The 16,083-nt window shown below is 43.9% G+C and overlaps 1 protein-coding gene across 1 annotated transcript in view; it reads right to left on the bottom strand.

Annotated features, from left to right (window-relative positions):
- Positions 1–3,052: 3,052 nt before the first annotated feature.
- The window catches only part of NEK11 (NIMA related kinase 11), a 106,497-nt gene continuing 93,466 nt past the window's right edge, over positions 3,053–16,083 (bottom strand). The window contains exon 14 of the mRNA XM_041003826.1: positions 3,053–3,260. Within this exon, the coding sequence (XP_040859760.1) occupies positions 3,053–3,260 (208 nt within the window). The remainder of the gene's footprint in view (positions 3,261–16,083) is intronic.

Here is a 16,083-nt window from a genome sequence, read left to right on the forward strand (position 1 = left end):
GAAACAAGCTTGGTCAAGCTGACGACTCCAGCTGGCACAGCCGGAGTAGGGGAGCTGAAGGCAGGGTTTTTGGCCTCAGTGGAAGTCGCGGGCAGACAGAAACGGGAAGGGGTACAGCTACAGGTCGCTGTTGACAGGAAACGGGGGCTTGGCAGTGGCCTTGGTCAAACATCAGCATCTCTTTGCACAAAGTCTATGGAATGGATCTTCAAAAAGTTTGTGGACAACATGCATTGTGAAACAAACAGTTCTTGGATTTAAAAAAATTTTTTTACAAGAATAAACTTTTCTTAGATTTTCCAACAAATTATCTGAGGTCGCCATGGAAAACTTTGTAACAACTGTCTCATCCAGGGCTCCATATAGGCTAGGTGGAAAAGGGTGCAGGGGCCTGGGTGATCATTAAATAGCCAGTGTTGAGAACCACTGCCCCTCCACACCCCCAGCACCCCAAAATGCACCGTGTATTCTCTGTTCTGTGGATCAGCTTTAAGAGTTTAGTGCTGGCCACACCCTTTCAGAGCTTGGACTCATAGTTGCCTGAGGAGGTTTTCAAGTTGGATTCAGCTGTTTCTAATGCAACATGAAAATCTATAAAAGCACCAAAGGCTGTGAAGTGCACCAAAAGGGGTGTGTGTGTGTGTGTGTGTGTGTGTGTGTGAGAGAGAGAGAGAGAGAGAAACAATGATGAGAATATGTGAAAGAGACAGGGACATATCACTAAAAGAATTCCAAATAGCTAAAACTTACAACAAAAGAATTTAGGATTGTAACCCAGAGTATAAAACCAGCAGTTACCCATCTTTCCTGACAGTCTCTGATGACTCCTAAGTACAAATACAAGAGAAGACACAATACCTCATGCAGAAGAATGAAGACTTACTGTGCAACAGCCCCCTCACAAGAACATGAGGCCCTTGTTGGATAATCGCGACCCCAAAATCCCACTTCTAACTACCAGCTACTGGAGATGAGGAGTTTAGCATAGGAGTTTGGTGGCTGGGGCAGCAGGGAAACGAAAACTACCTGTCCAACAGTCATAAAGTGCAATGAAATTCTCAGAGCCAACTCCGAAGGGCCCAGTGAGCTCACAACATACAGAATATGTCCCTGCTCCTTTCACATGTTCTCCACATTGTGAATGCAGTGAGGTCTCCTGGAACAGAAACAGGACATTGAACCACCGCTGAGGGATTTTCAATAAAGGGACGATGTGGCTTAGTACTTACGTGTCCCCATGGACTCGTTGTTTTAAGAAATGTACCAGGATAGTGCAGGATTCCAATCACAGGAACAACCGGGTGATGTAAACAGGAGTGCTATTGTCTTCATAATACCTCTGCAAATGTAAAACACCCAGAAAATGAAGACTGTTTTTAACAAAGCAGGGGGACACGCAGTGAAACCTGGACTGAAGGAGCTTTTACAGGACAGATTACCCGGTGTTTTCGATAAATTAATTACAAGCAGAAGAGAGACCTGGTGGGTAGAAATGCAGACATCAGAAGAGATTCTGAGAAGTCAGCGTTGAAGGGATGGGCTTTAGTTGGAATCTATCATGAACTGACTTGAAAGAAACATTCACACAGTGGGGTCTTGAGATTACTGATCAGACATTTAATATATAGAAAGCGTTGATCATTGTTGGAGCTGTAGTAATGGTATTGTGGTTACTTTTTAGAGGGACACGCTGAAATATTTATGAATGACTACAAAAATAACTCCGCGAGGGACTAGAGGCTGAATGCATAAATAAAATAAAATTGGTCATGAATGGATAGTTTTTGAAGCAGAATTATGGGTCCACTAAAAGCTTATTATATTATTCCCTTTTCATTTATACAGTTAGGTATTTTCTATAATAAAACGTTAAAAATAAAGAAAAGGTCTTTTGCGATTCCTGAAGTGAAAGGTTGCAATTTACATTTGAATAAAGCTTTTCATCTCACAGACCCTTTTCCCCAGCAGGATCTGTGAAGTGGGGCAGGGAGAGAGTGGTAAGGGCCTAGTTCCAGGACGGAAGACGACATCTGACACCTGCCATCTGTCAGGGGAGTTCTCAAGGAACCCTCTTCAGGTGTCTCCTAGGGTGAATGCAAGGTGCTGGTTGAGAATCACTGGTTTTGAAGAACACTGGATAGGGGCAGGTGGACGTGTCCTCAGCCCAGTGGAGAGAAGGTTTGCAGAGCAGGGCTTGGTGAAAGGGTTGAGCGCTGTTATGTCAGAACCTGGATGAGTCTGGATTTGTCCATAGACACAAGGAAGCCAAAGAAAGAAGCCAGTGTCTTCACAGGAGAGATTGTGAAGACACTGCCAAGAAAGGAGTCGGGAGCAATGCTCAGATCTGACTTTCTACATGGTTTGTGCCAATGACACTTACTGTGCAGGGAGTAAGAGGTGGAGATGATCAGGAGAACTAAATACATTTAGTAATGAATAAATCTTCAAATGTTGCACCAAGCTGGGGAGGAAACACACACACACACACACACACACACACACACACACACACAGAGGAGAATCACCTTTGGGATTCTTAAATCCAGGTCGTCACATTTATTATCGTGCTGATTAGTTACAGAAGAGCAAAAGCAGACCAAAAACACATCAGCAAAGGCCAGTGTGTCTGACTCCTGGGCAGTTCAGCCCTGGGGGCGAGGGTTGGTACTCAACCACCCTCACCAGAAAGCCATTCCCAGTTCAAGGATATATAAGACAGTGGTCCCGAGTTCTGTCCTCCGTCCAGCTGGAGACAGCCCTGGACCATCATCGAGGGGGTCAGTCCTGTGGGAACCCTGAGGGTACAAGTGCAAGAATTGCTTCTCTACCCCAGATGTGATGGGTGAGCAGTTATCAGAATCTAGGCTGGACAAAGGACACAGCACTGTGAGTGCGGTCAATCTTGTGTCTTTCTCTGTAGGAGTCATCCCTTGAAACAAGAATTTGAAACTTGTACCATTTTCCTATCAAGTGCACTTGAAGCATTCGGTGGATTTTCACAATTTGTTCCCTTGGACTTCTTGCTGTTCTGGAAAGCTCTTTAGAGATGGTTCTAAAAGGTGGAATCTTTCCCAACGGTGATTCGTAATTGCTCCTCAAAGTAGAGGAGCTGGTCAACTTCAAAACAGTCGCTAGCCCGTGGCACCATCATTTCCAGACGGTCCCGGATCTCTGCTTCGCTGGCGTTCTCACGCCTTGCTCTCTTGAGGTAAGTGTAGACTTGCTCAAAAACTTCTGCTCCCAACTTCTGCTTGGCTGATCTGCCAGAAAAGCAAGGAAAGAGGATAAGCAGTCGTACATGGAGGTCACCCACAAGAAAGTGCATCTTTACACCGTTGATTTCACAAATAATACCATTTGAGGGGTTGGGAGGGGAATAAGGCAGGGTACAGTCTCTGAAGGTGGGCGCAAGAAGCAAGGCAAGCAGTAGTATTGACCAGATCAGACTACAGCACCTGCCAGCATACGTGTGGCTCAGGTCTGGAGCGGGCCAGGCTGGGCCGGTTCATAACACCCACTGGCACATATGAGAACCAGGATGGGGTGCAGCACAGGCTGGGTCTTGCAGGGAGAAGGAGAAATAGAAAGATCTTCCATCTGTTGGTTCACTCTCAAAATGGCTGCAACATCTGGAGCTGAGCCGATCCAGAATTGGGGGATACAGAAGTCAAAACACTTGTTATAAAGCTTCTAATCAACAACGAGAAGCATGCAATACAGAAGTTCAAGGAATTTAAGGAATATGTCACACAGGAAATGAGTCAAATGAAAGCTGATTTATCAGAAATTAAGACTACAGTGGAGCAAATTAAAAGTTCAGTAAAGAGCCTCCAAAATAGAATGAAGGAGGCAGAAGATAAAAACCTCAGAATTGGAAGATATTTCCTGTTACCAGGAGGAAACAAACAAAAACCTGAAAGCAGAGCTGGGTCAAGCTAAAAAACATATTCAAGAACTGAAAGATATTATTAAAAGGCCAAATAGAAGAGTTATGGGAGTCCCAGAAGGTGTGAAAGAGAAGCTAGGTTTAAAAATGTGTTCAATGAAATAATAAGGGAAAATTTCCCTAATGTAGAGAAACAATTGGGAAACAACGTCCAGGAAGGGCACAGAACTCCTAACAGTGTTGACCAAAAGGCAAATCTTTCCTTTTAAAGATTTACATATTTTTATTTAAAAGGCATATTTTTTTACAGAGAGAGGCCTTCCATTCACTGGTTCACTCTACAAATGGCCACAATCACCAGAGCTGAGCTGACCCAAAGCCAGGAGCCAGGAGCTTCCTTCAAGTCTCCCAGGTCAGAATCCAGGGTGCCAAGGACTTGATCATCCTCCATTGCTTTCCTAGGCCATAAGCAGGAAGCTGCATTGGAAGTGGAACAGCAAGGACATGATCTGGTGCCCAAATGGGGTGCTGGCACTGCAGGTGCAGGATTAGCCAGCTACGTCACTGCACCAGCCCCCTTATATCAGCAAATCTTACGGAACTCCTCAAACTATGTGAAATACACCATATTTTTCCACTTTAAACTTTTGATCCATCAAAGATTGAACCACAGACCTGTTTCCTGGAGCTTAATATATAGATTATACCTGCCACAGTTCTTGCCACATATAGTTACCCAAAGGAACTCATTCGAATCCACGCTGCTTCACATTGCACTCAGAGACACATCCACTTAGCACATGTCCGGATGTTCCAACAATGTTAGTTTTCTGTGACAGCTTCTGAAGCTTACTGCCAATTTTTGTTCTATTTGTGCAGACTGGTGACAAGTGTCCAATCTGATTTATCAGACCATGCATGATAATCTCCTCCCTTCTGTACCAGCCTCATCTGCACCCTCGGTCACTGTGCTCCAAACACACCTAGCTGCTCGATGTTCCTCAAACACAGTAAAGTCGCTTTGCACCTTTGGGCTTTTACCTTGGGTCTCTTCCTTAGAGTGCTTTTTCATTGACTTTCACGACCCTGCCTCCTTACTGTCATTCGAATCTCAGCTTACATCTCATATCTATAGAGAAACCCTTTCTTACCAACATAAAGTAACTGCTTAGTTACTCCACTGGGCTGCACTGTGTTACTGCATAGCTCTTACAACTCTGGCGGTTTTCTTGTATCTTTTTTTGGTGTATCATTTCTCTGTTGTCCAACTCTCCCTGTCCCCCTATTAGCATACAAATCCAACGAGGGAGGGATTCAGTGTTGACAACAGGGCTGGGCATGTAGTAGGGACGCACTGCAGCCATATTGTGAAAGAAACATAAAGTCCTATGAGAGTTTGCAGCTGGGGAAATCAGAGAACCATCATGATGTAGGAGTTATTTAACACGGAACCGTACAGCTCCCGGCAAAACTGAGTGGGAGCCAACAGTGAGAGTATGAGGGATTCACAGGGTCAGTCTGGCAGGTGAGCATGACATATGGTGATGAGATCCGGGTGAACATGATATTAAAGAGATCATTAAATACTGGTGATGAGAAAGCCGAAACTATGTCCCCTAAAGCCGTAACAGGGCTTTAGGGTTGACGAATCCCAGCTCTGTTATGAGTTATCCCCCCGATCTCCTATACTATGGCTGGATATTATTATTCTCATTTTGCAGATGGGAAAACTGAGATACACAGAAAGGTAAATCACTCTGCGCTCCCAGGGAGTCTCGGCAGTGCCACTCTGCGGCTTGGATTCTCTTACTGGAGTAAGAGAAATGGGGAGAATCTGAGCTCTGCCCTTCACTGGCCTTGTGATGCAGGCCAGCTACTGAAGGCGATGGTTAGAATCTCAGCGTTCCTCCCTCCAAAATTCACACGTGGACACAGTCCTCAGCGAGGGGAGGCTTGTCAGGCAAAACCTCCACGGATGTGATGACTACCACTACGCCAAAGATGGAAGGGGCATGTCCGCCCTTCCGCCGCCTGAAGACACACAGAAGCGCCGTGAGCGGGGAACAGGTGCTCACCAGATGCGGAATCTCCTGGTGCTTCACCTTGGAGCTCCCAGGGTCCAGAACTGACAGACACTCCTCCGGTGTCTAAATTACCCAGTCGAAGGTATTTTGTCAGAGCAGTGGGGAAAGACCCCTGTGACCCCTGACCGTTTCATAGTTAGTTGGAACTTTTATACAACCGCCCCCTGCCCCAGCCTGCCCCCCCACACACCTTCAGCAGACAGAATTCTGCCATCTACCAGGCGCTGGATGGTTACTGGTTTTGTTATCATACACATTTCCATTGCTTTCACAAAAGCGAATTGTGTAACAATCCTATTTCTGTTTAACTGGAAACTGTAAGCGAAATTGTAGTTCTATCCTTAGTTAAAGATGCCATTTTGAATGTCTTTTTCTCTACCCTGGATGTATTTGAGAAAGAAAAAAGACTCAAGGAGGTAAGTAGTACAGCAGTAGTAAAAAAAAAAAATGCAATTCCATTGAAATAGTCATGAAAACCTCATTTAGCAAAAAGCCCTAAGGAAACACAAGGATTATTCTTCAGGCACAGTTTAAGGAGACCCTGCAAATGACTTTACGAAAGCCAAGAGATCCCTGCACATCAAATATGCATGAGTCACTGCAGGAATAGAATGGTGGGGCATATTTTCCCTTTAATGCTGCCATTTCAAGGATCATTTGGTGCTAACAAGCATTGGGGAGCTTCATTAAGGATGAATTGGATACCCAGATGGGATGTGTGACTTTTCAGCGTTGTTTTCCTCTTGCTCTTTCTCCTGGGGCTGACTCTTAAAGGATGCATTTATTTCTTTGAAAGGCAGAAGTACACAAAGAAACACGCAGAGAAATTCATCTTCCATCAGTTGGTTCACTTCCCAGATGGCCGCAATGGTCCGTTGGGCCAGGAGAAAGGCAGGAGAGTCACCCAGGTCTCCCACGTGGGAGAATGGGTCCAAGCACTCGGCTCATCTTCCACTGCTTTCTCAGGCACATTTGCTGGGAGCTGGATAGAAGTGGAGCAACTGGGAATTGAACTGGCACACATATGGGATGCTGCATTACATGCATCAGCTTTGACCACTATGCCACAACTGCCGCCAGGGGAGGAGTTGCTCAGTTCAAATCCTGTTGAAGTTAACCATTCATAAAAGAGTGACTTAACTTTGAGACTGAAAAACTTTCCAGTGCTTGTAACTATAGTAAATGTAGCTGTAGGATTAGACTTACTTAAAAATGAAATCCTGCTAAGTTTCATTTTACAAGAGACATACCTGAAACATCAGAGCATTAAAAGGGTAAATTTTAACTTTGCAAAAAGAATACAAGGAAAACAATAACCAAATTAAATCTAGAGTGTGCACATTCATATACGACAAGCAAATTTTAATACCCAAAAAGCCATTTTAGGGATAAAGTAAACAATAAAATCACTGTATAACAACAGCTCAACTTACAAAGAAGAAGTAGAAATTCTAAGCTACTATACACAGAAGAACACAAAACAGAATTTATAAAGCATTGCAGAGAAACTGTCAGAGACATCTTTGTAGTGTAGAATTTCAACATATCTTGCTCAGCCACTAACAGATGAAGTATTCAAAATGTTAGGAATTGCTATGGTTTGAATATTTGTTCCCCTGTGGTGAGGTCTTATATCAGTGGCATACTAAGAGGGTGGAAACATAAATGCGGTATTTGGAGGAAGATGATTGGATTGGATTTGGACATTGATGTGGAATCCTGGTAGCTCTGTAAGACAGATGCAGACAGACACCTGTGCTACTTCTGGCCACGTCATGCTCCGTGCCACTTGGAGATTCAGTCAGCAAGAATGGTCATCAGCAGAGGCTGAATCAAGAAGGCCCCCCGATCTTGGACTGTGAACCTCCCGAACAGCAAGCCTGAATCAGCCTCCTTCCTTTAAACGTAGTTGCCTCGGGTATTTTGTTTAAGTGAGAAAAAACTAACGAATGCAGCAAAACCACAGATCTGAGTGGCAGACTCCATAAGCCGAACTTCAGACACACACACACACAGAGCCGTCTCCTTCCTGACCACAGGGAGTGCATGCTCTTCCAGGATCTCATGTAAAACTTGTAACAACTGACCATCCATAAGCAAATCAACTCTCAACAAATGCCAAATAATTGGTTTCATATGAAGTTTAGTAGTCTGACTGCATTAACAATTATTATCTATACACATAAGACAGATCTAAGATACAGATTAAACATTTCCACAGGTGAGCAAACTTGAAAACATTTTCTAAATAAGTTATGGTTCAAAAGAGACATCACGCATGCTATAAGCAAACTATTTTTTAAAAGACCTACATGAAATTGATAGGTGCTCTGGAATTGTAATATTGTGGTGCAAATTTACTGTGACACTTGGAAAACACATCTGCAATGAAGCTTGAAGATATTTCAGAACTCACAGAATAGAAGGATCTATTTAAAGGGACTCTTGCTGTTTTTCATCCTCCGTTCTGTGAGTTTCTGAAAGGGAACGTGGGTGGAGGAACTCTTTCTTTAGTTACCTTAGTATCTCAGATAAAAAGAACTTGTTCTCATTTTTTACCTTCCATTTCTTCCTGTCTTTTTTCTCCTCACTTTTTGTCATCTTATTTAAGGATCAAAAGTCTTTCAAGTTGTTTAGGGATTCCTAAATATTGTTTTACTTCAAATACGCATTTACAGGATAGAATCCTGACCCAGGATCGAATAGGAAGTTGAGAACCGATGGCAACATTGGAGGCCCCTCTCAGGACTAGAGGACTTCCTTTTGCAGCTGGATGGTCAGTGGGGTCAGGGGGCTTGGAGCAAGCTCTCCAGGGTTCCAAAGGCTGAGGTGAATCCTGGAAAGGCACTGGGCAGCTCCCCAGATGGGAACGCCGCTGGAGCCTGCAGGGGAAGGGTGAGCCTGTTGAGCCACCATGCTGGGCCCTGCCTCGGGTGGAGTAGACATTGTCAGTTCACTTCGTCTGAGGATTTGCTGGGTCTGCTCGTCGCGCTGGCTCCTGACTCTTAATTTTGCACTAGTGAGCTCCCTTTGCGCAAACAAGCAGGAGGGTTTTTCCCATTTAACTTGACAAACATTATTGATTAGGAAGACCACGGATCCGACTAGGAAGTGAGAGCCAAGCACGGGCCTGCGTTAATGATTTTATCACCCTTTGTGCTGGAGCCAGGTAGTGCAGAAATAATTTGGTATGAAATAAAGTTTTGATTAGGTCTAACACCAGGGTAATCTTAGGAAGAATTAAATCACAGGTTTTATGTCGAACTAATGGAACTGCCATTTTTACAGGTTAGAAAATGTCAAATACTGGCAATTTGATAAAGTTCAACCTAATTAAAATGTTTCAGCTTAGAATTTCTTGACTTAAGGAATATTAATAAAGTAGAAGGCACTATTTTTTCAGGACTGTATTGTCTCTCTTCTACGGATTTTCGTGTTAAGTAAGGTTAGGAGCCGTTTTCTGCTCTAAGTACCCTGGGAAAAGTGGGGTGTTACGAAGCCAAATTTGGCCATTGATACAGAAATGAACATGTGTGTCTTTGAAGATATATGTGTATCTTATTTTTTTGAATTCTGGGAAAGAAGTATGTAAAAGGAGGTTGGGCCTTGACATCACAAACTAGAGTCAGTTTCTTTTCTGCTTGCTGTCACAGGCAGGCACGGTGAATGCTCGCTTGCTGTCACAGGCAGGTACGGTGAATGCTCGCACAGTGAAGTGAGGAAGAAGGAAGGTCCCGTACACACCCCTCACCCACTCAACGGCACTCTCTACCTGGAAGCTGGAAGAAGAAAATTCCAAATAAATTACAGGCATCTGGTTCCTTTGTGCATGATTACCACCAGGATCCTAAAAGTGCCAAGTTCTTCTTTCACTAGCAGAAAAAAAAAAAAAAAGGATGACATTATAAATCTTTGTGGCTCATGGAAATCAATTTGGCAACAGGTATCAGTGATTGCGTTCTATGAACTATGACCATGGGTGGCTCATGTTGTGGCATAGCAGATTGAACTACTGCCAGTGGAGCAAGCATCCCTTTCGGGCACTAGTTAATATCCTGGCTGCTCCACTTCCCATCCAGCTTTCTTCTAGTGCACCTGGGAAAGTAGAAAAAGACATCTTAAATGCCTGGGCCCTTGTCACCCACAGAGGAAACCCTAATGAAGCCCCCGGCCTCTGGCTTTGGTCTGACTCAGTGCTGGCCGGTGTGACCATTTGGGGAGTGAACCAGTGAGAGGATGGAAGATTTCTCTGTCTTCTTTTTCCCTTTTGCTCTACCTTTAAAATAAATAAATCTTTTCTTTAAAGAAATGATATGGAACTTAGAACGAGTCATTCCAGGACAACTCAGTGCCAAGACTGATTCACCAAGGATGCTGGAGGAATTGATCAAGTTTCATAGTAGGATAAAAAAAAATGCCTGAGCCGTGGTTTTGGCCAGACTCCCAGGACACAGGACTGGAGGCCCTGCTGAATTAAGTTTTGACTTCCTATCTGCTTGTTGGTGGACATCCCCAGTAGGAGGTGCTGGGGAGGCTGACAAGCTGGGGCAGAGCTGCACCATGCATTGTGGCCACTTGGAAAGTGAACCAGCAGCTGGAGGATTTTCCTCTCCATCTCTCCTGTCTGCATATCTGCCTTTTCAATAAAAAATAAAATAAATCGTAAAAAAAGAAAAGCCATATTTCTAAAAGAGAAAATTGGATATAAGATAGCTAGACTGCATGACAGGTAGATAGAATAAAACAGGAAACTCAAAACTTTGATAACATAGTTTGTAGGGAAAAACAGCACCCTTATACATTGGAAATGTTAGCATTTGGAAAGAGCTACCAAAAGCATGTAAGTATTCATTTATTCAATCTCACTTATATAAATCAATCTAAAAGATAAACAGCAACATAACGAACAAAAAAATCTGACTGAATGTGCAAGGCTGTTTATTATAGCACTGCATATAACAGTTTAATATTGTAAATGCCCTTATGTCTATGACTAGGGGATAATGGTACATTCATTGTGGGGAATTTGGAAGCTGTAAAAAGGAAGGATATTGCTGTAAACGTCTATGAATAATCTCCAACATAGTTTGCATAAGGAAGGAGATACAATGCCTATAATGTGCGACCAGTTTCATAAGAAGTGGGTTGGTATTGCATTTATGTGAATATATTTTAAAATGAAAAAAATGAACCATGAAATCTTTTTTAAAAATGGAAAGAAGGAAATAGGGGAAGAGACTAAGACTGGAAGGAAATATTCTTTCAGTATGCTTTCTTACAGATTTAATTTTGAACCCATGAAATTATATTAAAAACAATAAAACAAGTACTTTTTCGAAAATTGAAACAAGATTAAGCTACTGCCTGCAGTGCTGGCATCTCATAGGGGCACTGGTTCAAGTCTCGGCTGCTCTACTTCCCATCTGGCTCCCAGCTAATGTGTCTGTGGGGGAGAGCCCATGTGGAAGACCTGGGTGAGACTAGGCCCTTGGCTCTGGCCTGGCTCGATCCTGGCCTTTGGGGTCATTTGTGGAGTGCAGCAGTGGATAGAAGATATCTCTATTTCTGTAATTCTTTTTCAAATAAATGAATCTTAATTTTTTAAAATAAAATGAACTCAATAAATCTGCGTGTGCCCATACAGAGGATGACTCAGGGAAGCTCAGAGCAACACAATCATGCGAGGCAGTTGTGGAGGTGAAGGAAAGAACAACCCCAACGTGTTAGAGAGGAGTCCTTGGAGGTCACCCTGGACCACAGGGAGTGCCTCCTTCTGTGTTTACAAGCATGAAACATGTGAAGCTGACAGCTCACTGCCCATTGGGTAAAGTATACAGAAGGAATTGCCGCAGTAGTGGGAGAAATCAGCTGCTGTCTGAGCATTGTCCTTGTCCCTGAAAACAAAGCTTTAATGTAAGACCCCAAGGAACAAAATGACTTGAATCACTGCATCCTGAAACAAAGCCTCGGGATATGGACCAAAGGCCCTAACAAAGTTCTCAATGTTGAGAATATTAAACAGTTCCTATAACTGCATTCCACTTGTTGAGATAGCCAGGGGAAATCGTGAATATGTTAAGTAGAGATGAAGATTCTAAAAGGACCCAAGTCATCTAGAGATGAAGATTACCATGTCTGAGATGAAAAATACCTCAAATGCTCCAATCAATTCTGTTGTGAAACCAAAATTTCTCTAAAAAATGTCTGATTTAAAAAACATATATCTCAAGATCTATAGTAGATAGGTGGACAGACAGACATAGACCTGGAGCACTGTTCTTCCAGGTTGAACAAGATCTCACTGCCTAGACCTGTGTGACTCAAAGGGCCAAGCTCTGTGCTGCTTACACTCTTCTCAGAGCTGACAATGCCCAGCTGGCATCCCACAGGCTCCCTGTCGGCCCTTCTTGGGAACCTGACCCAAGCCTGTGATTGAAGCTACTTACACAGAAAACAACAAACAAAAACCGGTTTGTTTTCAACAGATTAAAATCCCAACCGTCAGAGTACAGGCTCCAGGAGTTTCACAAACCCACAAAGAGTCATTCACTCAACCATCCATCCATCCATCATCCATCCATCCATCCCTCCATGCACTCACCCAGCCACCCACCATATTCGATTAGCACCCTCTCTGGGAGTGTACCTAGTGATTGCTTATGAATGCAAGTCCATACTGACCTTCTGTGCTTCTGTGGACAGCCCAGTGACTCTGAGGGGTACCACCTAACACCAGCTTGGGCTGTGTGCCACCTGTACCCCAGCGGGAAGCTGTACAGAGGGGCTCATCTCCTCACAGGACTTGAGTGTGGCTGTGGCAGGAAGCCAAGAGCTTCATGATGACAAACAATGTACTTTTACCTTCAACAACCTCATGACATTTTCCCAGAGAACTGGCGTTGGCGCTTGTTTTGCAGGCTTAAAAATTAGTATGCGCATATGAATATCTTCACAGTTTCTTAACCTACAGAAACCCTCAGGTACAAAATGTCACTTAGCAAACCAAGACATGCCAACACCTTCGGCTACTTGGCTTTGAACTTCTCAGAAGGAAACAACCACACGTATTATAAGTTGTTTCCATGTATTGAGTACTTTGCACATGCCATAAACCCTGAATGCATTTCATATATGATCTCAACTTACTCCAACAAGCACCTTACTACTAGCCTCATGACAGATCATAAACCTGAGTCATGAAACAGTTGAGGAACTTGTCTAGGTACACACAACAATCAGTGGTTAAGCAGGGATATACATTTGGGCAGTCAGTCTGTTGCACCTTCCATTCTAACCAGTGTGCCTGACAGCACGTTTGCTAATCCTCAGACCCAGGGTCCTCCCGCCCCCCGGCTGAGCGAATTTGAAGGAAGATGGCGGGATGGTTACCAGGCATATTGCTCCCCACTTTCCACCCAGAGCTCTACTTTCTCACAGTCAGAGATGACAACCAAGGCACTTGCCCAACACTTGTACCCGATGCAGAGTAAGCGGCCTTTCAAGGCACTGAATGCAGAGCTGGAAGTTCTATCCTGACCTTGATCTTGCCTTTGCTTGTGTAAAGAGCTGGAAGGGGTAGTGGTGAGGGTGGGGTAGGGAGCCCCATTCAGTTTGGACATCAATGGACATCCAAGGGAAAAAAAGTCAATGGGTGTGTTAAAATTCACATCTTCACTGCAATATTAATGGAAGAAAGATATCATGAACAAGGGTTTCTTAAAGTTAACGTGGGGGAACAGGTAGGAGGGCAGGAGAGCCGAGCCAGATGTAAGACGATGATCGTGGAGCTGGTTTGGTGGATGAGTCCCTGGAGTTCATTCAACTTCTAAAAATACTTCCACATATGTCTGCAACATCCCCAAGTTAAAGATTTAAAATGCAGAAGGGCACACAATATTGCTTATGTAGGAGAGCATAAAAAATGTAGAACCCGAATCTAATAAACGAGAAGACCCCAGAGAATCCAAAAGGCAAGACGCCTTAAAACAATATTCCTGTAACCATCAAAAACGCCAATGTGGCAAAACAAAGCAAAAACAAAGGATGACTCAGGGACTCTTCTAGAACAAATGAGACCCAGGAGACTTAACTAAGTACAATGTGTGGTTGCTGCTCATATTCTGGAACAGAAAGACAATTGCCACAATGGATATTGTTGTTGGAGCAACAGATGAAACCCTAATATGTTGAATATGAATTCCTGTGTTAAATAAAAGTAAATACTATACTAATGTCAAAGTTTCTAAGTGTAATCATTGTACTTCGGTCATATAAGGAAATATTCTTGGTTTGGGGGGGCTACATATTTAAAGAATCATGATACGTGAAATCTAAATAACTCAGTAACAATTTATAAGTACTATATGTAAATATATCTACTTGTACAAATGCTACCAAATATTAACTCAGTGAGTCTAGGTGAAAGATACATAGGTGCTCACTGGATTAATTTTTATCTTTTCTACAGGCTTGACATTTTTCAAAGCACTTTTTTTAAAATGGACACAATCTGCTGTAATCTCCTCTCACCCGAAGCATACTCATTGCTTGTCTCTTCGCTCTGGATGGCCATGACGGAGAAGTGCTATCTGGGAATGCTGCAGCATGGGGTTCCCACATTCCGACCTGGAGTGTCAGCTGCAGTCCTGGCCACTCCACTTCCAATCCAGCCTCCTTCTCATACTCCAGGGAAGGCAGCAGAAGATGGTCCAAGCAATTTGCTGCCATGTGGGAGAGCAGAATGGAGTTTTTGGCTCCTGGTTTCTGCCCACCCCACATTTCATTGCCATGGCCATTTGATGAGTAAATTAACGGATGGAAGAGTTCATTCACTGTCATTCTGCCTCTCAAGTTCGAAGATAAATAAACCTTAAAAAAAAAAAAACGCTGCTAGGCCGTCCATTTTTAAAAAAAATTTTATTTATTTTTGTTGGAAAGTCAGATATACAGAATACAGAAAGGAGGAGAGACAAAGATCTTCCATCTGCTGCTTCACTCCCCAAGTGGCTGCAAAGGCCAGAACTGAGCTGATCTGAAGCCAGGAGCTTGGAGCTTGTTCCGGGCTGCTGGGACACAAATCAGCACCCATGTGGGGTCCCAACACGTGCAAGACAAGGACTTTAGCCACTAGGCTTACACACCGGGCCCCTAATTTCTTTTTTTCCTTAACAGTGCTTTTGGTACTTATTTTTAAATGCGTTGTGTCACTCATCAGGGCAGACCTAATGGAAATCACCCAGTTCTTGGGGTGCCACTGGAGGGCTGCCTTGAAGTGTTAGCCCCTTTGAGTATCGCTGGGGCTGAGGAAACTGCCTAGCTTAGTCACAGCCCCTCTTCGGAAGGCCCGTATGCAACATCTGACAGAAGAGAGGTTAGAAAACCTGTCGCTTTGGTCCCAACTCAGGGCCAGGAAGCTTCAGAGCTCACTATAGTGTTAGCTGAGGCCTCCACCAAGGCTGAATTTGAGCTGACTGCTGCTTCTGCCAGTCCGCTTTCTACCCTCCTCTTTCTACAGGTGTTGGTCTCAAGAGCATTCAAGAACATTCTCAAGCGCTTATTGCAACACACGAAGCCTCATCTCTGAGACTGCTTCCCAAGACCTGGCTGCAGCAACCACACAACTATGCTTCTGCAAGGAAACTGATCAGAAAGTCGCTGATGTATTGATGAAGCCACGACCCAGGAACCAGGTCCTCCTCGGTCCAGTGCCTCCTTCTTCCCCTTCAGCTACCCAGATCCTTTGCCTATGTGGACACCACGGCCAAGGTCACAGCACTCCCAGCGGCTCCCAACTTCCCCTGGCTGATCTTATTTCACTGAGCATCTGTTCTGCTAGGCACATGGCCGCTCACAGTCCTTGACTAGGTCCCTTAACCACCATCACCTCACATAACGCAATATTGTGATGTCTTTTAAACATCTTACATTTGAAGTTTGGTGCTTTCTCTAAACCATCAACTCCCCGGGGAGAAGTGTCCTTCACTGTCCTTTTTTTTGCTTCCCAGTAGCTGTCCTCTCCTTGACGCAACGCCTCCCTGTACAGCAAGATCCCTCCTCCCAGGCTATGTCCCACGTCTTAGAAACAAAACATGACATACTCAAAAGACACACAGC

The sequence above is a fragment of the Ochotona curzoniae genome, unplaced genomic scaffold (genome assembly GCF_017591425.1).
Source record: "Ochotona curzoniae isolate NIBS_2020 unplaced genomic scaffold, NIBS_Ocur_1.0 contig_1302, whole genome shotgun sequence".
NCBI classification, from domain to species: Eukaryota; Metazoa; Chordata; class Mammalia; order Lagomorpha; family Ochotonidae; genus Ochotona; species Ochotona curzoniae.